Here is a 27475-nt window from a genome sequence, read left to right as displayed (position 1 = left end):
TGTGTTTAGTTACTACAAATTGCACTTTTTTTTTTTTTTAGAAGTTTTGCATTACTAAAATCTAATTTTCTTGAACGGAAATCATTCGCTGAGCAAAATCTGTGAAGCAGCTCAGGGTCTATTTCTTCCTCCATTTTGCCTTTCGCCTCTGAAGGGAATTGGTGTAAGAAACAAATCCTCTCTTATTCTGAAATTTAAGACACTTGTTGCTAATTATTAACATACAGACTCTTGCCAAACTAGTGCCCTAGCTAATTACCTGTTAAGTGCACTAGCGTGTAAAGTTTAGTTTATTTTTAAATCACCCCATAAAGCATGGAAAAGTAAGAAGACAGTGAAATTTTAAAATGTACCCTTTTATTTTGTTGTCCACAGTAGGATTCTTATCATTTTCTTCCAATTTCTGAGCCTCTGCTGACTCCTGTTTATTTTCTTTTTCTTCATCTTCCTCTAATCCTGGTGGCTGATTTTCCACTTGTTCAGTACTGTCTTGTTCACCCCAAGCTAGACGTCTTCTGACTGGTACAGTGGAGGCATCTGACATGCCTAACTTCTCTGTATTGTTCTGTTGGGACTGTTCTATTGAGTCAGGTTGCTGCAATACGTTTTGGCTTGCAGACATCTGTTTCTCAGGAGCTCTACAAAACAAAGCAAACAATGTTTCACTCACCAAAAATTCACTTGTTTTTTTTCCAATTTACTACGTATGTATGTGTCTCCATAAACTGCATACATCCAATTCAAGAACATGAATACAGGTTAATCAGTCATTTTCAAAAAAGGAGCTTACAGTAGACTTCTAAGTCCATACTTCAGCACCTACTTGATTTTCAGACGTGCTGAGCACCTAGTGGACCTCAGTCAAGGGGAATTGTTTGATGCTGAACACTTTTGAAAATTAGGCTGGTGTTAAACAGACTTTAGAGCCTATCTTGTGGCTCCATCTTTTGAAAATCTTGGTCTTTAAATTGTTCACAGAAGTCAGGCATTTGTGCATGCAAATGAGACTAGTGTACAAGAATCCATTTTGCACAAAAACAAACCAGCCAGTTTTGAAAATCTGGCCTTGTATTTGACATCAGACATTATGGTGTAATAAACACTCTTAAGTTTCATCTTGCTTTTATTATAGGTACAATTACACAAATAGATCAATTATCCTCCCTCCCCCCTAACCCCATGCCTCCAAGACACTGCCTGGGAAAAAGAGGGTTGTACATATAGTATCCCATACAATGTTTTGAACAATCAGATTTAAGGTGAGGTGACCAAGCTGCTTTTTTGGTTTAGGAATAATTAGCTATACAACATTATTAATAAAAAGCTCTGAAACTTATTAGCAATAAATGACAGATTTAGTATCTGCTCCATCCATCTTTATGGCCTCCAAAGGGCAGAATCAAAAAAACATGAATACATAATTGCTTTTTCTTGATTTTAGAAACAGAAGTGCAGTGGGACTAGATCTGCTAATCACAAGCCGATTGATTTGTTTCTACAAAAACACCAATACAAATGTATGTAGGCATGACAAAATTTACATAATGTAGGGTTGTGATGGAGTGGGAGTAGCCTAAAGCTAACTCACCACTCTGTAAACTTCCCTGCATTTGCTAAATTAGGAGATAATTAATTAAGGACTGGGTGATTAATCAGTTAACAAGAGAATTCAGTTCATCAGATGGGGATGGTTAAAAGGGAGTCAGGAAAAGAGAGGGGAAAGGAAGGGCAAAGCAGCACAGGATCTCAGAGAGAGATCTCTCCCTCCACCCCCAGCTTGTACCTAGAGAGAAGGGTGAAGCTTGGGGAATGTCTTAAGCTGCAGAGACACAACTGTACATGACAAACATAGGTGCTGGAAGTAGGGATGCTGCCGCACCCCCTGGCTTGAAGTGGTTTCCATTCTATATAGGGTTTACAGTTTGGTTCAATGGCTCTCAGCATCCCCACTATACAAATTGTTCCAGCACCCCTGATGACAAATAAAACACTGTGAACCTACACGGGAGTGTGTGAGGACTGCTTGCCAAGTGAGAATCAGGCTGCGGGGGAGTGTATCCTACCTTGTTCCTTCAGTAAATGTAATCAAATTTCATATTTGGGTTCTCAACACATTACAATAAAATTTGAGTAGAAAAGTATTTGACCTCCCATCTGCTTTAAAAACATTTATGCAAAGTCTAGTAAACATTAGGGATCTTAAAGTTGTGTTAAATCTCAATTTAATTTTTAAAAAGTTTGGTTTTTAAAGCTACAATTTTACATACCCTTCACATCCAGAATAAGCACCTTACCCAGCTAGATCTAGCGCTCTGATGGTGTTACTAATGGTTTCTTCGGAACTGGAATTTGAGGACACGTCCCAAAGTCTGTTGTTATCTGAAAGAATCTGATTCAGATGATACCGAGAGAAGTGGGTTCCCTGTACTCGTTGCCTGTAAGCCTCCGCTTTCTCTCGAAGTTCCTTCACCTGCATATACAGATGTCACAGGGTACATTTGTTTGATATTTTAAAATTCAGTTAAGTTATTGTGAAGTATTGTTTGAGCTAGCTAATGCTAATTACAGTAGAAAGGCATGTTACACACAGTACAGGACCAGTCACAGCAAAAATACTGCCAGGTGCAATAAAAGCAACAAAACAAAAAGTTAAGCCAAAAGAGCAAATGTATTTATTTAGAAAGCATGTGTTTGAGCAGCCAAGCTAATGCATAGTTACCGATCACTTAGTCAATAAGCATGAAAAAATTATGCAGCATCTATGAACAAGTTTAGTGCTGGATTCTATTTCTTCGTCAATGTTCAGAAATCATGAAATTGTTCCAAGCATTAAAACAAGAACTTAGGTGTAACCAACCTCCATAAACCACATGTAATTTAGGATGTTTTGAGAATCCTAGGGGGAGGAATACAGAAACAGTCTTAATATTTCTTTTCTACGACATCATATTTTAACATAACTACTCCATGAACCATTGTAAAGCTGTCACTGTAGCGTTATGCTGCCTCCTAGAGATTAGGTACAAAAATGTTGTAATCTGTTATGTTTTAGCAATATTTTGCATTTCTTGCAGTGATGCATTTAAGCATCTGAGCCTAACAGATCACTTTTAAATCTGTAACTTCTGAATACTTCAAAGTGGATGTTTAAGTCAATGGACCTTCTCATATGCAGGGGCGGCTCTATAAATTACGGCGCCCCAAGCAGGGCGGCGCGCTTCGCCGCCCTTCCCCGGTCCCGCGGCCGGGGCAGAAGTGTCTGCGGCGGGTGCGCTGGTTCGCGGCTCCGGTGGAGCATCCGTCCGAGCCGCGGGACCAGCACGCCCGCCGCAGTCATGCCTGCGGGAGCTCAAGCGGAGCCGCGGGAAGAGGGGACCCTCCGCAGTCATGCCTGCGGCAGGTCCGCTCGTCCCGGGCTCCGGTGGATCTCCCGCAGGCATGACTGCGGAAGGTCCGCCGGAGCCAAATGCCGCCCTGCCCCGACAATGCCGCCCCACGCGCCTGCTTGGTGCGCTGGGGTCTGGAGCCGGACCTGCTCATATGTATAAAGTTAAGCATATGCAAATGTGTTTGCAGGATGAAGACCTTGGACTGTGAGTTCTGTGACACTGCAATAGTCACTTGCTATACGTTTGTATAGAGCCTAGCACAATGGGGAACTGATTTTGCATGGGGCCTCTAGATGCTACTATAATATCAATATTAATAGCTACAGCATTCATGCTAAGACACCAGTCACTGTAACATCTACGCATGAGATCGAAAACATACATTTTAAGAACAGTAAGAAATTATTTTTGGTCTTAATTAAAATATAAACATTTTAACCCCTTAATTTTAGTCATGATAATGCCATAATTTTATTGCTAAAATATTTTCACAAAATTAAGAAATTAGATTATGAGAGCTCTCGCATCACACACACACATACCCAGTCTTGTCCTCCACCAAAATATTGTTTGCTAATAAAAAAAATCTTGCTTATATTTTTATATTCTTAAGAATTAAACAAGATCCCTCAGCAGCAATATTATTGCTATACTGATACTGGCTCATGAAAAAGGTTAATGGAAATGCAGTAGGACAGGGGTCCCCGGGGCGTCTAAGTGCACCCGCGTACTGGCCAGCGAACGAGCATCAGCCAAAATGCCGCTGACAAGCAGCAGCATCCAGAGGCGTCACCACCGAAATACCACTGATTTTCGGCGGTATTTCGGCGGTGACGCCTATTGATGTTGCTGCTTGTCAGCAGCATTTCGGCAGATGCTCGTCCACCGCCATGGTCCTCCATGGCTCGTTGTCTGGCGGGCACCAGACAAAAAAGGTTGGGGACCACTCCAGTATGATAATATAATGGCTGAGAGCAGGCATGCTTTTGTATTAAATCTCAACTAGTTTCTTTTATTTACCCTTCAATCGTATGTTAGATTTCTCTGTTTATCTGCTGGAAGAATTATACTAAGGGGCCCAATTCTGCCTTCTGTTGTACCCATGTAATCACAGTGAAGTCAACTGCACAGAGGAGTGAAAATTCACTGGGGTTGCATCGATGAAACTGCAGACTTTGGCTCACTGGGCCTCTCAGTTTAAAAAAAAACCCAAACTATTCTTTGAGAATTTGACACTTAAGACTACAGAATGCTTGATAATACAATGAAATTTGTAAGATTATTCAGTTTAAACAGAGGGATGAAAATTAATGATAGTTGATAGACTGAACTAGAACAGTCGGAATATAAATTCAGAGCAATAGGACGCTGCAGGGGGAGAAAAGGCATACTGAGAATGCTCTGCCTCCAGTGAATTGTGAAGTACAAAGAACAACCAAGCTCTTTCAATGACCCAGGAGGTAGCATTAACCCAGCAGGACACAGGCCCTAGACAGTCCTACTGTGATTATGAATTACCTCACATTAATTTTTTAAAGGGATGATTCAAAGTGATTTCTATTCTACTGCTGAAAAATAACCCTTACTAATACATATTAGAACAGTTTCCTGGAAGCAATCATTATAGCTAAAGTTATACTGAGATTTTCGTTATAACCCTTGTTTTCGCATGCTTTAGAACCTCTCTTTTGGGGCTGAAATTGTTTGTGTGGTCTCAGCTCACAGGGGAATGCTTTTGCAAAATTAGAGAACAGCTTAAGGTGTTTAAGTTACTAAAGACTGAAAAAACAGTTTTGTCTATGGCGGTGAAGGGTGTGGTGATGTGTGACCCCCGACTGACGTGTGTGCTGGCAAGGACCCCCTAGTGTAGATACAGTTACGGTAACTCCTCATTTAACGTTGTAGTTATGTTCCTGAAAAATGCGACTTTAAGAGAAATAATGTTAAGCGATTCCAATTTCCCCATAGGAATTAATGTAAATAGGGGGGGGTTAGGTTCCAGGGAAACAATTTTCACCAGACGAAAGACTGTATTTATATATATAAACAATTTTCACCAGACGAAAGACTGTATTTATATATATATATATATTTATATATATATATATATATACACACACACACACACACACACACACACACACACACACACACACACACATATATACATACACATACACACAGTATAAGTTTTAAACAAACAATTTAATACTGTACACAGCAATGATGATTGTGAAGCTTGGCTGAGGTGGTGAAGTCAGAGGGTGGAAGGGGGTGGGATATTTCCCAGGGAATGCCTTGCTGCTAAATGATGAACTAGAACTCGGCTGAGCCCTCAAGGGTTAACACGTTATTGTTAATGTAGCCTCACACTCTACAAGGCAGCACGAATGGAAGGAGGGGAGCCAGCATGGCAGACAGAGACAGGGACATACACCCTGTGTGAGAGATGCACATTGTCCCTTTATGTATGCTGACCCCACGCTAAGTACACTGCCTTTTTAAGTAGATCCGCAAGTTGAGACAGCAGCTGCTGCCAGCACACTCCCTCCATCCTGAGCCCTGTCCTGTCCCCCTCTGCTCTATGGAAATGGGGTAAGCAGGGGGCAGGAGCAGGAGGGGAGGGGGACACCCTGTTATTAGCGACCCTCTACCCCTCACCCAGCAAGCAGGAGGCTCCCGGGAGCAGTTCCAAGGCAGAGAGCAGGAGCAGCACATGGCAGTGGGGGGAGGGGCAGCTGAACTGCCAGCAATTGATAGCCTGCTGGGCGGCTGCTGCACAGGGAACTTGGGGAAACGGGGAGCTAATAAGAGGGCTACAAGTCCACTCTGGTTCCAAGCCCCCACCAGCTAGCTGCAACGGGCTGCTCTTCCTGCAAGCCGTGGACAAAGCAGATGGCTGCTAAACGACATTATAAGGGAGCACTGCACAACTTTAAATGAGCATGTTCCCTAACTGATCAGCAACGTAACAACGAAACAACATTAACCGGGACGACTTTAAGTGAGGAGTTACTGTACACCAGCAAAATTGCACTTTTGCTCAGGAGATGCTTAAATAAGCTATGTGGCCGCCTGACAATATCCTGAATAAATCTTATGGAATTAAGAAACTTTTTTGAATTAGGTAAAACCTTACTGAATTAGGGTTAGTACTTTTGGGGTACACTGTATTAAATATGCAATTGTGTATGTGTTAGTGTGGCACGATACGTGCCTTCTCTAGTAGGAAGGGGGATGCTAATATACTTCCTCCATTATCGGCCCTTTGAGGCGACCCCTCTGGTAAAATGTACATATACTAATTCAAACTGGATTCTCCAGAACAACAGACAAATAAAGAGTTTTTGGATACACACTCTGGTTTTAAACTGGCTCCTGGCCTTCTTCCTGATCCAGCAAATGGAGTGGACTCTTGGTCCATGGAGGGCCCTTATTCTTTGGGAAGAGTTGGAAAGACTGGATCTACTGAGGCCTCATAAATCTGAGTGCTTGTTCTGAGCTGAAGCTGTCATGAACTTGTAGCCACAAGGACTCCCCTTGGGTAAGGGATTGAAGGACTGCTCCTGACAGAATCCATGTTAGGGTATGTCTACACTTGAAGAGTTTTTGCACTGTAAATGTCACTGTTGATAGGAAACCGGTGAAAGTAAAGTGCTCGTTTGTGTACTCACTTAGCACAGGGGTGGGCAAACGTTTTGGGCCGAGGGCACCTCTGGGTGGGGAAATAGTACGCAGGGCTGGGGCAGAGGGTTGGGGTGCAGGAGGGAGGGAGTGCAGGGTGCGGGAGGGGGGTGCAGTGTGCAGGAAGGGGCTCAGGGCAAGGGATTGGGGCATTGGAGGGGTGCGAGGTGTATGAGGGGACTTAGGGAAGGGGGTTGGGGTGCAGGGTGCAGCAGGGGGCTCAGGGCAGGGGGTTGGGGTGCACAGGGGTACAGGGTACAGCTGGGAGCTCAGGGCAGGGGGCTGGGGTACAGGAGGGGTGCAGGGTGCAGCAGGGGCTCAGGACATGGGCTTGGGGTGCACAGGGGTGCAGGGTGCAGCAGGGGGCTCAGGGCATGGGCTTGGGGTGCACAGGGGTGCAAGGTGCAGCAGGGAACTCAGGGAAGGTAGTTGGGGTGCAGGAGGGGTACAAGGTACAGACAGGGATTAGGCAGGGAGTTGGGGGTGGGGTATATGAGGGGTTTGGGCTCCGGCCCCACTTACCTCAAGCGGCTCTAGGGTCGCACTGATGCGCACCAGGGCCAGGGCAGGCTCCCTGCACCGCTGCCCTGTCCCTGGTCCCACACCATTCCAAGAAGCACTGCAGCCCCTGAGAAGGGGGGGCGGAGGGCTCTGCTTGCACTGCCCTTGCCGTGCCTCCAGGTACCTCCCCCAAAGCTCCCATTGGCCGGGGTTCCCCATTCCTGGCCAATGGGAGCTGCGGGGGGCGGTGCCTGGAGGCAAGAGCAAAGCATGGAGCCCTCTGCCCGCCCCTCCGCCCAGGGGCCGCAGGGACATGGTGCCGGCAGCGCCGCAGGCTGTAGTTTGCCCACTCCTGCATTAGCAGCACTTCCATCCCCAATGACAGCAGCGCTCTAGGGCAGCTATCCCACAGCGCAGCTCTCTCCAGTTTGACAATGGGTCTTGTGGGAAGGGGGGGGTGATCACAGGGCATCCTGGGTCCCTGCACAGCCTCCTCTCTCCAAACACTGATAAGCTCCAGTAGCTCAGCCTTGCTCCAAGCAGAGGATCGTTTGCTCTGTGGAACAGGCTTTGTCACCTGGCCAGATAAGTGAGCACTTGCCAAGAAAATAGAAAGGGGAGTTTCAAAGCTCCAGGGGCTTTACTTGGGGAGGGGTGGATGTCTGTTTACCTGGCATCAGAGCAGCAGAGCTGCTGGTCGGAATGGTCACCTAGCATCGTGGGATATCCTCCAGAGGCTAAAAGCTGTGTAAACAGGAAGAATGCGTCTTCACTTGCACATCACCGTAAAAGCATCATTGGTAAGAGCTATACGTCTCTCGTGGAGGTGGTTTTCTTTTTGCGGTGAAACTTCTGAGGTTCACTGCAAAAGGTCATTGGCAAGAATAGACGCTCCCATGGTTTTTGTGCAAAAAAGGGACTTTTTCTTCAAGTGTAGACATGCCCTCAGGGTTAACTCTGGTAAATTTATTAGCATGCATGTAGGTTCTTTTATTTTTAATATATTTTCTCTGGAATGTTTTTTACCTTCAGAATAAAGTAGGCTTGCATAGGAAGTGCTGTGTGGTACCTTATAACTGGACCAATTATACCTATTAACCATCTCTGAAGAGAAAGCAAGCATGTGTCCTTGAGCAACTGTCTGTGCTGGGGATAATACAGTGAAGGCAGAGAACTGTGTACGCTGGAAATACCCCTGTCGGGAGGGAGGGAGATGCAGGTCTCCACCAAGAAAGGCAACACTGGGGATCTGGAAGCCTGAGAGTGGGTGCCCTTGCTGGGGAAATACAGGTGCAATTGCCATGACTATACCTGTAAAAATGCAGTTTTGTCACTATATTCTGCGTCCGCTCTAGGAGCACGTTGCCAGAATAGAATACTGATATAGCTATATTGGTAAAACCTTCAGAATGTAGATCTGACCAAAGGACTGGGAATGGGGATAGAACACTCAAGGAAATAAATACAGGTGTGACTGGCACAGTTTTGTTACACTTTTTAAATTGGAGGTAGAGGTAAAGAGGAATGGCAGGAATGCAGGAATCACTAAGAATAAAAAGATTGGAAAATGAAGGAAGGGGAATTGGGACAATCACAACTCATCACCTATCTAGCTACGATCATCAGCAAGCAATGTTTTGTAGATGTCAGAGCAGAGGCCAGTCTTAAGGAGAGATTTGATAGTGTTAAGATAGTAGTTGTGTAGATCTTTTCATGGAACTTTTCCCCATGCATCCGGGATGGCATGGAGAAGGCAGGATGGTGGTCAGGGCCGGCTCAAGGGGTTTTGCTGCCCCAAGCAGCCAAAAAAAAAAAAAAAAAAAAAGCTGCGATCGCGGTCTGTGGCAATTCGGCAGGAGGTCCTTCACTCCGAGCGGGAGTGAGGGACCCTCCGCCGAATTGCCGCCGAATACCTGAAAGTGCCGCCCCGCTCCGGAGTTGCTGCCCCAAGCACCTGCTTGATAAGCTGGTGCCTGGAGCCGGCCCTGATGGTGGTTGAGGGGAGAAGCTGACGGGGTGGGCATTAAAAAATAGCAGTGATGGCAAAGTGACGGTGATGGATGACAGTGTGATAAGTTAAAAGATCAGCTAGGCAGAAGAGGGCTAAATCGTGAAGGGCCAAAGCACATTTGTGTCACTGTTTTTTAGTGGCTTTTTGGGGGGGAAAGGAGGGGCGATTGTTTTTGTTTCTTTTATTTAACTGATCATAGCTTCACTTTTTCTTCCAGTTAGGGATTTATATTTATCTCACTGTTTTGCAGAAATCTATTTCTCAAATGGTGGAATGTTTTTAAATTGCAAATGTATCTGAAATATTTTATTCAGTTCTATTTATTATTTGACACATAGGGCCTGACCTTGCAGGCCTTAACTCAACAAAAACTAGTGGAGGAGCAAGGATCAGGTCCATAAGAGTTTTTAACTTGTTTTAAATTAGCTCCTCTAGGAGTTAATTTAGCCCTTCTTGTACCTTTTCTCCTGGAGCGTGGTAAATTCCCAGCTTTAACTTACTTTTCAGCCTTTACTACTTCAACTCATTTTTAATTAATTAAAAGGTATAGTTAAAATGACTGCAAGCCTCCCAAGTGAAACTATTTCAGAAACTAAGGGTTATACTGTATTCTCATTTCATTGTGTAGGGATATTAGTCAGACACAGTAGCAGTAATAAGTGCCATATGGTTAAACCCCTCAAAGCAAGATGAGAACACACCTCCAGGATAGCGGTGTTGGAACACTTTTTCTAGTGCGGGTGCTGAAAGCCATTGAACCGAACTGTAAACCGTGTATATAATGGAAACCACTTCAAGCCAGGGGGTGCTGCTGCACCCCTGCTGTAAGAGCTATATACTGCTCTAAGAGCCATATACTGCTCTATATACTGCTCTAGTCTGATATGCTTACAGGCGAAGTGTAAATCAGAATCTGAATGGCAGAGCCCAGTCAAGGAAGATAAAAGGGAAAGTTAACTTTTGCAGTATACACTATAAAAATATATTGTCATAAGTAAAAGAGAATCTGGGGAGAGAAGAGTGTGCTTGTGTGTGTGTGTATGTGTATATAAACATGAGATTAGTAAAATACAGACATTCCATTTTAGTTAAAAATATTTTAGTATTAAAAGGTACCAGTTTTTTCAGCCATCCAACCCAAATCCTTTAGTTAGTAAGCTCTTAGGAAAAAAATTCCACCAGTTTTGTTTTGAATACTTCATCATGGAACCTCTTCATTCCCATGTGACTTCCAACCAGCTTTCTCTATGACTCCCCATAAACAAAAAAATCTTCCTGGGAATGCCCGTCTCAACTGGAAACACAGGTCTATTGTCCTAGAGCTGTGTTTCCCAAACTTGGGACGCTGCTTATGTAGGGAAAGCCTGTGGCGGGCCGGGCCGGTTTGTTTACCTGCCCCATCCACAGGTCCGGCCGATCGTGGCTCCCACTGGCCACAGTTCGCTGCTCCAGGCCAATGGGAGCTGCTGGAAGCGGCGCAGGCTGAGGGACGAACTGACTGCCACTTCTGGCAGCTCCTATTGGCCTGGAGCAGCGAACCGCAGGCAGTTGGAGCCACGATCGGCCAGACCTGTGGACAGGACAGTAAACAAACCGGCCCGGCCCACCAGGGGCTTTCCCTACACAAGCGGTGTCCCAAGTTTGGGAAACACTGCTCTAGAGTGTGGGAATTACTCTCTAATGAAAGGCCACACACATTTACCTCCTACAACTCTCCACCTGACCCCAATAAGGATAACTATTGCCTGATAAGGCACAAAGTAGTTCTCCATTAACAGCATCTTCATCCGTGACTTTGATATGTACTGCATGACTAGACTAAAAAGTAGTAGGAAAAAAGATTCTTGCAGATAAACATTTTATTTCCTTGCCCTCACCCACTCCATACCAGTTTGAGTCACCTTGCAGCCACGTACTGGAGTTTTGAGTGTTACCTCCACAATATCTCAAATCCTATAGGCATGGGAAGTCGTCATCTGACAAAATGGTATTTCACTTTAAAAGCAAAGGGTTTCCATAACACTTGCAATCAGAGTGTGCTCAATAACTTTGAAATTCCTAAAATTTTAATTGTACTAAGCTGAGGTTTAATACATACCAAAAGTAAAAAACACTGTTTGGTTTTAATCCCCTTAGGTCCTCATGAGTTTGGTTTCACAGTAATTATTATGAGGTTCAGTTGTTCTAAAATTTTACAATGACATCTCAACAAACTACAAAATTAATTTCCTATACAATACTATATTCACATTTAGGCAAAATGTATCTTTATCTCAACAAAGCAAAGTAAACTTGCTTGGTATAGTAAGTGACGCAAGGGGTGGGAATACAATTCCTTTTCACTCCCTCTGCATTAGTTTCTCTGGACAACGAATCTGCAAAAACTCAGAACGAGAGGCCTTTCCCACAGACCACGTCAATTACATTTCCACTCTGGTTTGGTCATAGCTAGTTGGAACCTACCTTCTCAGCATGGCCTAGGCAGAGAGGGCCACTTTGGAGTCACAATGCCTGCCCCATGGACCATACAAGGATATTGCAAGGATTTGATACAATGGAATACCTTGGGGTTGGTCCCTCTACAAAGGGGATGAATCCTGAATTCCCTCAATGGGAAATGAGGACCCTCAGGACATTGCTCACTGGGGCTCTAAAAGAATGCTTAGAAAATTTTATATGGATACTCACTTGATCTGGTATGTTTCTCCTGATATGTGACCAAGCTCCATCTTTGTATAAATATTGAGCTGGGGACAAAAATTTTGATCTATATTCAGTTTTCACCTTCCTAGAACATTAAGAGAAGGGGGGGAAACAGTAAAAGTTGATGTTTTTTATCATCTATGAGACTAAAAACAAATGTCATAATTACATAAATATAATTATAAGTCCTCTTGCAGGGTAAAAGCTGCATGACAATTCAAAATGAATTCCAAAGCCAAAACTTTGAAAAATGTGTGCCTCATGTTAGGCTCATTCATATTTAGGCACCTAAAAAAGTAATGGGATTTTCAAAAGAGCTCAGCACTTACTAAAATTAATTAGTTTTCACACACTTCCCCTCATGCGAAATATACATACATATAAGCACATACAGAAATTAGCTCTGTCTACTTACAGTGCTGAGCACTTCAATCATCCTCTTTTAATCTTGGCCCAAAATACAACTAACTTCATTTTCAGCACAAACTTGAAATAACCCTTTTGTCCAACACCTCTTCAGGAACACAGAAAATTAAATTTAAATTAACCCAGTATATATTAATATGGAGGAAAAAAATTTCAAGTTTTCAAGACAGTAAAACATCTGTCCTAACTTTAGGCCAAACTGAGTCCTGTTTTCCCTTCCCTGAAACTGACACAACTTGGTCCCTTATATTCTACTTATGATGGTGAGACTGAACCAGTTCAAAAAGCAACACTGCAGTGCATCCACACTAGTCATTCCGTTTCAGGAGTATATACTGCAAAGCATTGACGCATATCAGATGCAGATTCTTTCTGTGACTGTTTGCATCTTTTCACAATTTCGGTTTGCTCTAGTAACTGCTTTGAATGCTTCTGTCCTGCACAAATAGCCACCGTAGGATCATGAGGGGCAGGGGCTACAGCCTTACAATAGCAGATACCATGACAGAGGAACACCAGCCTTCCCTCAAAAGCCACTGCCAAAGTGACTCTGAGCCTGAAGGCCAAAACACTGACGAGCAAAGAATTAAGGAGCCTAATCTCATTTTATTTTCATTTATTTTTCCATGAATAAATGCATATGTTGCCTTTGTGTTTTTTCTTGGTTTGTAGCAAAACAAACTTATCTTCCAAGGTCCAGAGACAGGAGTGGTCCAGGCCTGGACAGAAGACACTGAGCCACCCCCATCCCAGTAAAACCTTAAAAAAGACAAGTGGGTGAAGGAGAACAATGGGGAGGCACATGGATTTACTAGAGAATGAAGGTGGTAGGGGTGGATTGTACATTTTTTATTAATGTCCATTTTCTGGGGGTTTCTTTCTCCTTTTCAGATCTCAGAAGCATAGGAGCTGCAGCTTTAAAAAAAAAAAGTGTATGAACTGCCAAGGCAATCCTGGCAGTGTAAGTAATGCTGAGAGGCAGAAGGTGTATGCAATACTCATAGCACCATCTGACTAACTCAGTTTTCTCCATGTTTTTCAGGTGACTCTGGCTCAGGAAAGTTTTCATGTTAAGCTTGTGTGCCTTCCTATGCTGAGGTGTGGCAGGGACTGGGCAGAGCAGAGAACAACCTCAGAGCCAGCATGCAAACAGTAAGTGAGCAGCTTGACAGGTGACTGAGTTAGCAGTCTACATTTTTAAAGCAGTGACTGAAAGATAAGCAGCTGCAATAAGGGACTGGACTGGGAGAACTAACCGAACTTCTGCGTTTGTTTCCAGCACTGCAGTGATCCAGAGTGAGCTGGTGGAGAATGCTGCAGTGTGTTGGTTTATCCACAGCAAGCACAATCACAATGCTGGTATGAAGTTGAAAAAAAGAGGTATGTGGATATGAGGTTATACAGATATGCTAAGGTAATGCACTTAATTTCAAGGTCAAAATGATGAATGCCCACCATCCCTCACAATATTACGGTGCTGAATACCTAAGTTCAGTATTCCTATATATACATACCCAAGACTTGTATGTAAAGAGAGGGGCTTTTGAGTAATATGTTGCTTATTTTTTTGTTTAGGTGGTTTCTGTTCTGTTTCTGATTTCCCTTGTTTTGGTGAATCTCCCGCTGGCTTTAGGAATGTTTCTTTCCTTTCATTCTAAGGCAAAGACAATTTTAGAAATACCATATTAGCTAACAAACTAAACAAACTCTACAAACGTAAATTCTATGTGACACTAGCCTTTTACTTTAACATTTTAAAAAGACAGAATCATAGAAATATAGGGCTGGAAGGGACCTCAAGAAGTCATCAAATCCTGCCCCCTGTGCTGAGGCAGGACCAAGTAACCCTAGAACATCCCTGACAGGTGTTTGTCCAACCAGTTTTTAAAAATCTCCAATGATGCAAATTCCACAACTTCCCTTGGAAGCCTATTCCAGAACTTAACGACCCTTATAGTTAGGAAGTTTTTTCTAATATCTAACCTAAATATCCCTTGCTGCAAATTAAGCCCATTAGATCATGTCCTACCTTCAGTGGACATGGAGAACAATTGATCACAGTCCTTTTTATAACACCTCTTCATATTTTGATGACTGTTCTCAGGTCCCTGCTCAGCCTCCTTTTCTCAAGACTAAACATGTCCAGTTTTTTTTAAACCTTTCTTCACAGGTCAGGTTTTCTAAACCTTTTCTCATTTTTATTGCTCTCTGCTGGACCATCTCCAATTTGTCCACACCTTTCTTGAAGTGTGGAGCTCAAAACTGGACACGGTCTCCAGTTGAGACCTCACCAATGCTCAGTAAACTGGAACAATTACGTCCTGTGTTTTACATATGACACACCTGTTAATACGTCCCAGAATCATATTAGCCTTTTTTGCAACTGCATCACGTTGTTGGCTTATATTCATCTTAAAATCCACTATAACCCCCAATCCTTTTCTGCAGTACTACTGGCTAGCCAGCTATTCAGTGCACACTAGGGAACTTTTAGTGTACACCAGCAGGGTCCACATGGCCAGTTAGTGCACACTAGCATGTTGCGCACTAACACACATGTAGACAAGCTCTCATACATATATTTAATGCAAAAACTCTACAAGAAAGCAACGTTAAGCTTGTTTATTTTGAAAAAATCTCAAAGCCTGGAAATACCAATATTCAGGTTCCTACTGCAACATTCACTCAGCCACATCATACATCCTATATACTTTATGGAATACATTTAACATAAAACTACACATTTAATAAGAAACCACAGGAATAAAATAGCACTACACTTATGCAAGGTGGCTAAGTTAATACTGCTATATAAATCTTAACTTTGCATTTCTGACATTTAAAAAAAAGTTGTTGATGTTGCATTGAAGTGGGCAGAATTTTTGCATTTCTTTTATTATTTTGTGAGAAAGCCCCTGAAAGTGACCTGAGAAGAATTTTAGGATTTTTTAGAAAACGGGGCTTGTGCCCTTTTTTGCTGCCTTGTGATTTACAAAAAGGTTTGAGGGTTTTCCCCCTGTTCAAATTTTTCATTTTTCTTGCTTGTTTTTTACCTGAAATCACAGCTTTGTCACATGTGGTTGTCTGGTTTTGCTGAAGGCCCTCAGATATATATTGCAAGAGCACACTATAATTGAAGGGGCGGGAGTGATGAATCTTTAGAAACACACTGTTCTCCCAAACATATATACTCATCATTCAGGATAAATATGTATTAAAAAAAAGTTTCAGACAGTGTTACTCCTTCATTTGCTCATCTGTCTCTTCTCTTGTAATGTTATAATTTTACTTAATTCTCCAGTTCCCTTCCAGGGTACACAATGACCTATATTTCCAATGTTTAAAAATAAGCAGAAAACTTAAACAAACCAAACCCCAAACTTTTCAGACTTTCTTTATACTTGCTAGAGAAGCAAAAGAGAGAGCACAAGCTGGTTTATCAAGAAATAGATATGATGGACTGAACAGAGTCCCATCCATACCTCATTGCTGGAGAATGCACAACTTACGCTGTATGGCTTTAAAATGGGGTAAAACAGTGAGCAACATACTAGAAAAATCTTGTTTATCCTACTACTGTGCAAAGTATGTATTCTGGAACTGAGGTTACTTTCCTCTGATATTTCAAGGTTCTTCAGCTGGACAGAATATCACTGTTCCAGTGGATCTGAATTTAATAAAAAGATTATCATTATGTTCCCTGAAGGCTGTGTCTACACTGATTTTTTTCCTAAACATTTTCCACTACTGGTATAAATTGGTTCAGCTCTGCTACTGGGGAAAAGCCCCTGTCACCACTGGTGTTTTTACCATAGTGTATTCTAAACCAACTCAATCAAGATGAATTGGTACCAAACCTGGCATCAACAACCCACAGCTTCTCTAAACTTCAAGTGCACTGGTGGTAGTGCAGCTGAACTGGCAATAGCAATGGTAAGAAATCTTTGGCAAAATAACTTAGTGTATGTAAGACCTGAAAGGTAGCTGACTGCTGTCTGGGCTTTACAAAACGCATCCTAATGTTTGAACTAGACACTGGAATCTATCTATCTATACTACATGATGTGCTATCAATTTAAAAAGTGAGTTGAATAAAAATTACAATCCCTGCACCCTTTTTTTTTTAATGTAACTATAGTCTGAAAATTGACTGTAAAATTGGTACCTTTACACACACTGGATTTGTTCCTTGTATATGCTCAAATGCATAGCTTTGGACTTTTGTGATTACAAAAAAATTATTGTTTTTTACTCCTGTTAGACTTAAACAACCAACACACTCAATAGAAAGTTAACTGAATTCTACTCCTTCTTGGGCATAACTTGGCTGGCAGAATCCTCACTGATGGCAACAGTACATAGAAATGAAAGAATCTCAGAGCCAAGCTAAGGATTTGGGTTGGCAGTTAGCAAAAAGAAAAATCTTTTCACTTGTAAACTGAATGTACTTGACACAGAAATCACAGAGACGCAACCATGGAGCCCCACAATGTTATTTTTAGAGTCTCTTTTTAGAACAAAACCATTCCCAATGGACTGCAATGTCAAATGTAAAAATTATAAAACCTAACAGAAAAAAACACTAAAAAACATACTACTGAAATACCATTCAAAGATGTATATACCTTTCTTTCAGGGGAGATATTTACTGGTGCACATACAGGAAATTCTCTCTCTTCCAAATCACACCTCAGTTTTGGTCCCATCGCTGGAGGAGAAACTTTGAAACTTCTCTCATATTCAGTTTCAGGGATAATTGCGGAAGACTTAAATGGGGGAATGGATTTACTTGTATTGTGAATAACCTTTGAATTTAAAAAACAAAGAAGTTAATTTGCTAATCTTAAGGTCAAATTTTCAAAATCAGTTACCGTAGTGACTCTTCCAATATGCACACAGAGAAGCAAAAGGTGAACAAATACTGCATGTGGAAAAGTTACCTATTAGATTTATAGGATAAATGGGGAAATGACTTAATTTCAGTAATTATTTTTAAGTTTATTTCTTAGCATGGATATAATTCAGAGACATCTCTAAGTCTAGATCCAACTACTTTTCTTTATTTGTGACTTAAAAAAAAAAAAAGAGCATATTTTCTTTGGTTGGGAACAAAGGTGGTTGACAAATCTTTGCAATTCACCTTTAGATTTATATTCCAAGATCACAAATTTTTGAAACAATATACGATAAAACCTACATTACACCTTGTCAGCAAGTACTGATGGACTCTTTCATGGTTTAAAATAAGGCTCTTACTGCACAGTAATTTGATCCATTCCCTTTTCTGCAATTAATTCTGTGTTATAAACTAAGATGTAGAATTTGCTTGACTATTACAACTGATCAGACCTGATCTTTCCACAGACTATTGAGACTTAAAGGACATGCCATATGCCATAGAGATAAATTTTCCTCATCTTTGCTATATGAGCTTGGATAGACCAATTATCTTGAGGTTAAGATAATTTGGGTATTCTTAATACACCTGTTCAAAGATCAGGTATCTCTATTACTGTAATATTCAGATGTACTTTTCATTAGGTTGTTTATAGATATAGGTCAGAAAGTCAAGATTCAATACTCTCTTAATAACACTAGAATCTCATGATAAAAATTCAATCTTAAATCCTGATACTGCTAACACTTTACATGTGTACTTTACTATTCTGAGTAGTCCCATTGACCTCAAATTTGTAGTAAACAGTAGTAAATTTAAGCACACTTGTAAGCATTCGCAGGATCAGAGCCCTTACGCTGTATGTTTTTGGAGTAAACTGTGCAAAAAAAAAAAAAAAAAACGTACTGCTTCAGACTTCCTGTTCTTTGCTATGGAACAGCAGTTTTAATGAGCACCAATTAGGAGAGCATCATACAGATTAGTAATAGAATCTCAATGAAAAGGAGCTCTCTGTGAAGTCTTTCATCATTTAAACAATGTGATATTACAACACCTACCTATTATTGAACTGATCCTGCAGACCCTACACAAGCAAAATTTTCACTGAAGTACATGAAATTGCAATTAGAGTTTTGCTTGCACGGGGGGATGCAGGATCAGACCCTTTTATAAGGGATCATATGTGAATTAATGTGCTTTTATATATTAGAAAACAAAAGTGGCACTGTAAAGAACATACCAGTCTACCACAACAAAATATAAGGAAATTATGGTAATTAAATGACTTTCTTGTCTGATAAACTAAATTATATATTTCAGATTCTTTAAAATTACCTGGTCAGCTGCAAGCATTGGAGAGTTTTTGGGGGGGGATTTCCATAAAAACTGCCTTTGATATTCAGAATTTCTGGGGAAACTATTTGAAGGTGAAATATTCATGCCTGATTTCTTTTGCAGGACTCTGTGAAACTGTCAATAAATCAGAAACATCTCCATTTATTGTTCTCCTCTACTTCTGTTGCTGGAATTTCCTTTTAACTAAGCTGTTATAATCTACATCCTTAGATCAGGCCAATTAACTCAATGAAAGATATGCTATCTCACTCTCGACAACATCTTTGAAGACTACAAATTATGGACTAAATTCTAGTTCACTTGAAATAAATGGTAAAACTCCCATGGACTTAAGTGGAATCAGAATCTGGTCCTAACAGTTCTTCCAACATAACGGAGTCTTAACATAGATTAACGTCAAAATACAGAGAGTTACATAGAGACAAAGTTGTAACAAAAATAAGAAATAGTTTTAAGCATGAAAGCTTGCTTAACTGTATTTAATTTACTGTAATAGTCACATTATTAACTTCAACCATAGACTATAAGAAAGGGGAAAAGGTTTTCTAATGATCCTACCCCATTATCCATTTTTTCTAAGTGCTTTTTTGGAGGTACAAATACTGCTTTTTGATTCACTGGAGTTGGGGGTGACAACTTCTTCCTACTGTTTTCTGCAAGAGTGATGGCTGATTCAATTCTAGAATCTGCAGAGTGGGACCGAATTTTTTTAGGACGCCTGGGTGCTTCAGGTGTTTCAATGTTTTCCAGATTTCTATCATTACTGTGGGTATCTGCGTGTGACTCTGCAGGCCCAGCGCCTTCAGTTTCTGGTGCGTCATCCAAATATCCCTCCAAATCGCTGTCCCCTCTCCATTCAAAGGACTTTGAAATCTGTGGGTTGAAGTAAGGCACCCTTCTCTTGGAAATGAAGTTTGGCTCTCTTGTGATTCCTACAAAACATGCATTAAGCTTGAGCACAATAAAATACGTCTATTAGGATTTAAAGACACTGGAACACAAGATCAGAATGTTAATGTACTGGGATGAGAATATGAATATATAACACTAGACTGATTTTTAATACATTTTGTATATCTTTGAGCAAAGACAATTTACAAACTATGGGACTGTGAAATGTTGAACTCTTACATACATGCTGAGTGCCTTTAATTCCCAGCTGAGTGGGTGCTTAGCCTGTCACACGATCAAGCCGTACAAGCCAAATTCTACCTCTTTTGCAACTTTCAATGTAGTCAATGGGAGTCAGTGAACATAGCTGAGGGCAGAAATTTAACCGCAGCCACTAAAAAGATTAATTGGACTAAAATTATCAAATCATCAACTTGCACTGGCCAATCGTGGTATGGAACTTCCTAAACTACCTATGCATGTTGAATAGGTGTATTGCTGAATAGGTTTTCACCTTACAGTCACTGGAGAAAAGTGACCTGTTACCATATGCGTAATAACATTCTGCACAGACACCTGCACAGATTCCTTCTTTTAAAAAACAAAATCTTCTAGAGTAGCTTTTAAAATATCTTAACATCTTTAATACATTACACAATATTTTTAAAGCTTAGGAAACATCTTTTCGTATTTCACAAAAAAGAGACACATTATCTGAGATGGTTTTAAACAATAAAAAATAGCTGTCTTATGTAAGATAATAAGAACAAAATTACTATGTCATTTTAAGAGGAAAATGGGTGGTTAAACATATAGTAGTTAAATAAAGTGTGACAACAGAATCCTGCTGGAGAGTATTAAACAACTAACAAAGGACTCTATTTGAATAGTTGCAGAGTATATAAACTAATCTATGGGGAACTAGGGTGCAGATGGAAAGAGAATAAACTGTCTTGCAGGCAGAAGGTAACATATAAAATGTCAGATGCATAGAATGTTTGGGCTACAAAGCAACTAAATGCCATTAGTAGTAATGTAACCTTTGAAGGAACACTGGGAATATGGCAGAATGAAATTTTCAGCACTCAAGCAGACCTATCTGTTTGTTTGGGTAATTGTTATGAGTAATTCTTAAATTGCCACAATCTGTTAAGAGAAACTATTAAGTATGCATTTCAACAGAACGAGCCAAAAGTGAGTGAAACACTAGCAGTCTGTGGAGACAGCAGTCTGTGTCTGTGAGTAGTGTTCCAAGGATGTGTGTGATTAAATGTAACCAGAAAAAGAGGTGGACGTATAAAATGGAAGCAAAGACCTGGGAGACATAACCTAAGCACAACAAAAGCTATGAAAACAGATGGCTTTTTTGCCAACCCACATGATTTTGAGTCTTGTGATATTTGATGTTTAACTTAAATCCCTAGCTCCCAGAGGCATGTGATTAGATGAGAATCTTAGTTTAAAGTTTCTAGCCCTCACGGTTATGGAAAAAAGCCTGAAAATGTGACAAGTTTACAAAGGCTCAAATCAGAAGGCAATAAAAATTACCCAATTTTGTTAATTAAGATTTTAGCCAAATCTGTGACTTTGGGGCTAAGACATGATTTTTGAATGTTTGGTGTTAGCAATACTGGATTCAAATCAAAGGGAATGCTCGTAGCTTTCTTGGAATTCCTTTGAGAGAGTTGCTGTCGCTGGCCACTTGAAGACCATGTTGGTTTGAAAGACCAGAGAGAACCAGCAGAGATTACATAGTTCTGACCTCTTATTTTGTGTCCTGAGACAGACAGACAGAGACACACACACACACAAAAGTCTGATGGCCAGGTGATTTCTAAATGCCACCTGCAAAACTCCACCTGAGGACTTTCCAAAGGAGGTGGGGGGAACTGTTTAACTTAAAAATCAACACTGCTAAATTAATTCAAAGCTCCCCGTCGACTCCGCCTGCGCCTCTCACGGTGGAGTACAGGAGTCGACAGGAGAGGTCTCTAGACTAGACTAGACTAGATGCGATAAATCGACCCCCGCTGGATCGATCACTGCCCGCCGATCCGGCGGGTAGTGTAGACATACCCTGAGAGCAGAAGGTAATGAGGTGGAAGGTAGCTTTGGCAAGACAAGTAATTATCCTATCAAATTGCCTGGTGCTTATATTGACGACCAATTTTACTACCAGTAGATGGCTCTTATAATGCTTAAATGTCAAGCTCAAACAAGGCAACCAATCTTACTCTAATATGTACACTCTGCAGACTATTTCATATCTATACCCCTTTATTAATCTCTTATGCCTATATACTAGTTCAAACTTTTCCTACTCATCTCTTCCCATTCCAGCCTCTGTCTTCTTTCATGCAAAGAGCAATACTGCCTAACTATTTCACCATAACTAATTTGCTTTACTACTACGTCCACCCTGTACCGCTGCGATACAACCCATCTTGTGCTAACTCTGTGCCTATGTTTAGGGCCTGACATGTACGTCATTTAATGGTGTATTTCTGGCTTTAGATAAATAATGTAAACTAGACGTTCACCCTCTGCAAAACCTGGGCTCTGTGCAAAGATGATGTATGAGTTATGGCAGTTATTTCTAATAGCTTACCTAGTTGATCAGATCGAAGTCCAGCCCTTGAGGATTTTTGCTCTTGTGAAGGGTTACAAAACTCTGACAGATCTGACTTTTTCCATTTGAAGTTCCTCTTATATTCACTCAATCCCTACAGCAAATGGACATACACTGTGAGCAGTGCCATTTTTCCACCTAGCTCCCAACAGCAACAGATCTCCCAGCACTTAAATATGCATAGGCACATTGTAAAGCATAATCGGTCAGATGAGCAGGTAGGTAACTCTGCTTCTAAAACAATCTTGATTAAAGTAAGCAAAACGTTTTTGTTCTGTTTTCTGACAGTAATGTCAGAAACAGTGCAAATATAGAACCATTTCACATGTTAAGGATACCACCTAGAATCTGCATACTATTTTAAGTTTTAACAAATAAATACTATGGTTCCAGTTCATCTCAAACTTGTTCCTTGGATCGTATTTGTCTGAATCAATCTTCTTTGGAGCAAGAACCTTATTTTTCTACATATTCTGCCGAACACCTCATACATCTCTTGTACTACATAAATAAGAACGGGGTGCTACGTCCCCTTAGTTCATCTCAGTTAAGAGACCCGCTACTGGATGAGCATCCATAAGCCACCCCCATCTTGTGCTAGCCTGGTGCCACACAATTCCTGTACCAGCACGCAACCCCTATCCTGTACTCTAGCTCAGAACCCCAGTGCCAACACAGTCTATGCCAGTGCAGTGCCCACACAGGTCCTGCACCATCCCTCTTTCCTGCACCAGCCCAGTGCCCACACAGATTGCACCATCCCCCCATCCTGTGCCAGCCCAGTGCCCAAAGATTGCACCATTCCCCCATCCCGTGCCAGACCAGTGCCCGCACAGATCCTGCACCATCCCCCCATCCCGTGCTAGCCCAGTGCCCGCACAGATCCTGCACCATCCCCCCATCCCGTGCCAGCCCAGTGCCCGCACAGATCCTGCACCATCACCCCATCCCGTGCTAGCCCAGTGCCCGCACAGATCCTGCACCATCACCCATCCCGTGCCAGCCCAGTGCCCACACAGATCCTGCACCATCCCGTGCCAGACCAGTGCCCGCACAGATCCTGCACCATCCCCCCATCCCGTGCCAGACCAGTGCCCGCACAGATCCTGCACCATCCCCCCATCCCGTGCTAGCCCAGTGCCCGCACAGATCCTGCACCATCCCCCCATCCCGTGCCAGCCCAGTGCCCGCACAGATCCTGCAGCATCCCCCCATCCCGTGCCAGCCCAGTGCCCGCACAGATCCTGCACCATCCCCCCATCCCGTGCCAGCCCAGTGCCCGCCCAGATCCTGCACCATCCCCATCCCGTGCCAGCCCAGTGCCCACACAGATCCTGCACCATCACCCATCCCGTGCCAGCCCAGTGCCCGCACAGATCCTGCACCATCCCCCCATCCCGTGCCAGCCCAGTGCCCACACAGATCCTGCACCATCCCCCCATCCCGTGCCAGCCCAGTGCCCGCACAGATCCTGCACCATCACCCATCCCGTGCTAGCCCAGTGCCCGCACAGATCCTGCACCATCCCCCCATCCCGTGCCAGCCCAGTGCCCGCACAGATCCTGCACCATCACCCATCCCGTGCCAGCCCAGTGCCCACACAGAACCTGCACCATCCCCCCATCCCGTGCCAGCCCAGTGCCCGCACAGATCCTGCACCATCCCCCCATCCCGTGCCAGCCCAGTGCCCGCACAGATCCTGCACCATCACCCCATCCCGTGCTAGCCCAGTGCCCGCACAGATCCTGCACCATCACCCATCCCGTGCCAGCCCAGTGCCCGCACAGATCCTGCACCATCCCCCCATCCCGTGCCAGCCCAGTGCCCGCACAGATCCTGCACCATCCCCCCATCCCGTGCCAGCCCAGTGCCCGCACAGGACCAGTACCGACCCTGACCCCACTCCACGCAGCTCATCACCCGCCCTGTGCCCGCGGGGTTCGCACAGCGCCGGTGCCCAGCCCGCAAGGGGGGTGGAGGGGGGGGACCAGGCCGGACTGAGACTAAGGCGGGTCAAGTCCGGAGGCTGCGCCCAGGGCTCGCCCCGCTGCTGCAGCGGCCCAGGGCCGCGCTCACCTTGAAGCGCACGGGCATGGCGGCGGCGGGGCCCTGGCCGTGGCGGGGCCGCTCTGGGCAGGCGGCTGTAAACACTCCCGTTTCCCGGGCGAAGCCCCCGGCCTGGCTTCCCTCCCCCGGCGCCTGCGCGGGGAGCCGCCCAATCAGGCGCGGCAGCCGGCTCCCCCCTGCTGCTGCGGCGGGACAGGGGAGCCGCTGGGGGCGACGGCCAGGGAGAGGCTTCCCCGCGCCTCGGCTGCCAGGCACCTGCCGGGGCCCTGCCCGTCCGCGCCCGGGCCGAGCCATCGCCCGGAGCCCCCGCCCCGCTCCGCTCGCCGGGCTGCTCCCGGGGGCCCTGAGCGCGAGGCCCGCGCCCAGCACGAGCCCGCTGGTTTCCCCCGCCGCGAGACGCTGCCGTGGCCGGGATGGTCGCTCCCTGCGGGGCTGCTGTTCCCCGGGCTGGCTCCTAGCTGGGCCGCTCGTGGGGAGGGGGTCGCACACGCGCCTGCCTGCTGCTGGGGGCGCTGCAGCGAGGTGGCACCCCGCTTCCAGGGAAGGAAAGCGGAGACGGTCCCAGGGTGCCCCAAAGAGGATCCCAAGGCTGCACGTGCCCGGGACGGGGAATGAGCTGTACTGGTACAAGGTGCACTACTAACGGCCGCTGGAACTGAGGCCAGGTTTGCACTAGAAACTTCCATTGGTATAACGGTCCGCTGAAAAATGCACACCCCTGAGCAATACCTAACCCCCATGTAGACAGCGCTATGGTGACAGGAGAGCGTCTCCCATCTACATAGCTACCGCCTCAGGGAGGTGGATTGACTACACCAACTAGAGAACCTCTCGGCTGGGTGTAGTAGTGTCACTGTGAACCACTACAGGTGCAGCTGCATCGTTTTAAGTGTAGACCTGTCCAGAATTCGCATGCGGGAGTTATACCCATTTAACTATATGGGTAAAAATATCACATCCCTAATCTGTTGGTTAGTTACATCAGTACCAAACCTGAAAGTAGGCCAGGTTTTAGAGGAAAAGAGCAAAATTGTGTTTCATGTCTTTCTGAAGCCCATTAGACACTGTGCCGCTGTTGTTCCGCCACTCTTTGCTGCTATTCACTGACCCTTATGGAGCCAGCAGACCTCAATCAGTCTCCTCCCAAATCTCTGCTCAAGGCTCATTTCTTTTGACTAGCTTTCCACTCCTAATCTCCATTGTGGCACTATGTGCGCCTGATTATACCGAATTAAAAAGAACATGGCGTGGAGGGGCAAAACACTAAAAACATTAAACAAGTTTTATGGAGTATTTTTCATAGCTTTTCTGTCCTCTGCTGTTGGCCCTCTCCACCTTCGTACCTAGCATGATCTGCTGCTGTTGTTCACTGATTTATCTGTCTAATGTAGACTAAGCTTGAGTCAGGGACTTTATTGTCTTTATGTCTGGAAAGCACCATGCACTCCAACTGAAATATACCCCAATCCAGTTCCCACTGATTTCACTGAAAGTTAGGTGAGGCCAGGCCCTGTATAAAAGGTAAATAATATTCATTACTCTGCAATTGTTGATTGGTGTGGGGTGGTGGGGAACTTAATAACTACCTTCTACGCAAAATAAAACATTTGTGTATACTCAAGGAAATAAAGGAGGAAGAGAAGTTCTGCATTCCAAATGTTCAGGAATTTTCACATCTTGTATTAAAGGATATCAAAGGCCAAAAAATCCAAAAGGTTATATATGTAATATACCCACTGGATATTTTAGTCACTTGAAACCATGAGGTTCGCTAAGTCAAACGACTTGATTTGCTGCTGTTATGGTTCTTTGTATTGTTTGAGAAGCTCCACCTTGATACACTTTCTTAAAGAGCCAATTAAGTGGCTAAAACCCATTAACCGCTCTGTTGGTTATGTATGCTCTGGAGCAGGCAGAGGGCTCAGTGCACACTTGTATCCGCCAGGCCTGCCTCCTCCAGGCCAGTGCCTTGGTTCCTAGCCTGACTGAGCTGTCTCAGCCCACTTGGGCGTCTGTCTGCTGGACACAGTATGGCCTCCTATTGGTCAACAGGTTCCTTGTTCAAAATGCAGACCTCCAAGTGAGAGCTGATGTCTGTTTCCTCAGATATATTGAAACTGGCTTGAAACATCACTTGCATTATATCTGTCAAGACTACTCCCAGTTAACCAAGTTATAGATACAGGCCCACTGGCCGCTGATAGACTCTTAGGGTATGTCTACACTATGAAATTGGGTCAATTTTATAGAAGTCGATCTTTAGAAAGTGATTTTATACAGTCAGTCGTGCGTGTCCCCACTAAGCGCATTAGGTCAGCAGAGTGCATCCTCAATACTGTGGCTAGCATCGACTCACAGAGTGGTACACTGTGGGTAGCTATCCTACAGTCCTCACTGCCCCTTGGAATTCTGGATTAAGCTCCCAGTGCTTTGTCGCTGGTGCTTTTGGGTACACGTCTATCTCCCCTCCTTCCCTCCCTCTCTCCTTGAAAGCAACAGCAAACAATTGTCTCACACCTTTTTTCGTGGGTTACCCATGCAGACGCCATAGCAGGACAAGCATGGAGCCCGCTCAGCTCACTGCTGCTGTTGTGAGCATTGTAAACACCTCACACATTATCCTGCAGTATGTGCAGAACCTGGCTAGGAGACACCAGCACGAGGACAATTGTGAGGAGGACATGGACACAAACATTCCCGAAAGCACAGGATGTGGCAATTGGTACATCATGGCTGCAGTGGGGCAGGTTGATACAGTGGAATGCCAATTCTGGGCCCGGCAAACAAGCACAGACTGGTGGGATTGCATAGTGTTGTAGGTATGGGATGATTCCCAGTGGCTGCGAAATTTTCACATGCATAAGGCCACTTTCATGGAACTGTGTGAGTTGCTTTCCCCTGCCCTGAAGCGCAGGAATACC

The 27475-nt window shown here is 43.8% G+C and overlaps 1 protein-coding gene across 4 annotated transcripts in view; it reads right to left on the bottom strand.

Moving 5' to 3' along the window:
* Positions 1 to 24968, bottom strand: part of MDM1 (Mdm1 nuclear protein) — a 33897-nt gene extending 8929 nt beyond the window's left edge. Inside the window, exons 1-10 of one of the 4 annotated variants that reach the window (XM_039519574.1) lie at positions 24564 to 24968; positions 22467 to 22581; positions 19526 to 19899; positions 18947 to 19081; positions 17340 to 17519; positions 14229 to 14368; positions 12274 to 12373; positions 2858 to 2896; positions 2295 to 2470; positions 354 to 638 (exon numbers count right to left, since the gene is read on the bottom strand). In XM_039519574.1, the coding sequence (XP_039375508.1) occupies positions 354 to 638; positions 2295 to 2470; positions 2858 to 2896; positions 12274 to 12373; positions 14229 to 14368; positions 17340 to 17519; positions 18947 to 19081; positions 19526 to 19899; positions 22467 to 22581; positions 24564 to 24848 (1829 nt within the window). In that variant the 5' untranslated portion in view covers positions 24849 to 24968. The remainder of the gene's footprint in view (positions 1 to 353; positions 639 to 2294; positions 2471 to 2857; positions 2897 to 12273; positions 12374 to 14228; positions 14369 to 17339; positions 17520 to 18946; positions 19082 to 19525; positions 19900 to 22466; positions 22582 to 24563) is intronic. The other 3 variants (XM_039519571.1, XM_039519572.1, XM_039519573.1) reach the window with 3 other exon arrangements.
* Between the last annotated feature and the right edge of the window lie 2507 nt (positions 24969 to 27475).

This window comes from Mauremys reevesii, linkage group 1 (assembly GCF_016161935.1).
Source record: "Mauremys reevesii isolate NIE-2019 linkage group 1, ASM1616193v1, whole genome shotgun sequence".
In the NCBI taxonomy this organism is placed as follows: Eukaryota; Metazoa; Chordata; order Testudines; family Geoemydidae; genus Mauremys; species Mauremys reevesii.
This window is presented reverse-complemented; position numbering and strand designations above follow the sequence as displayed.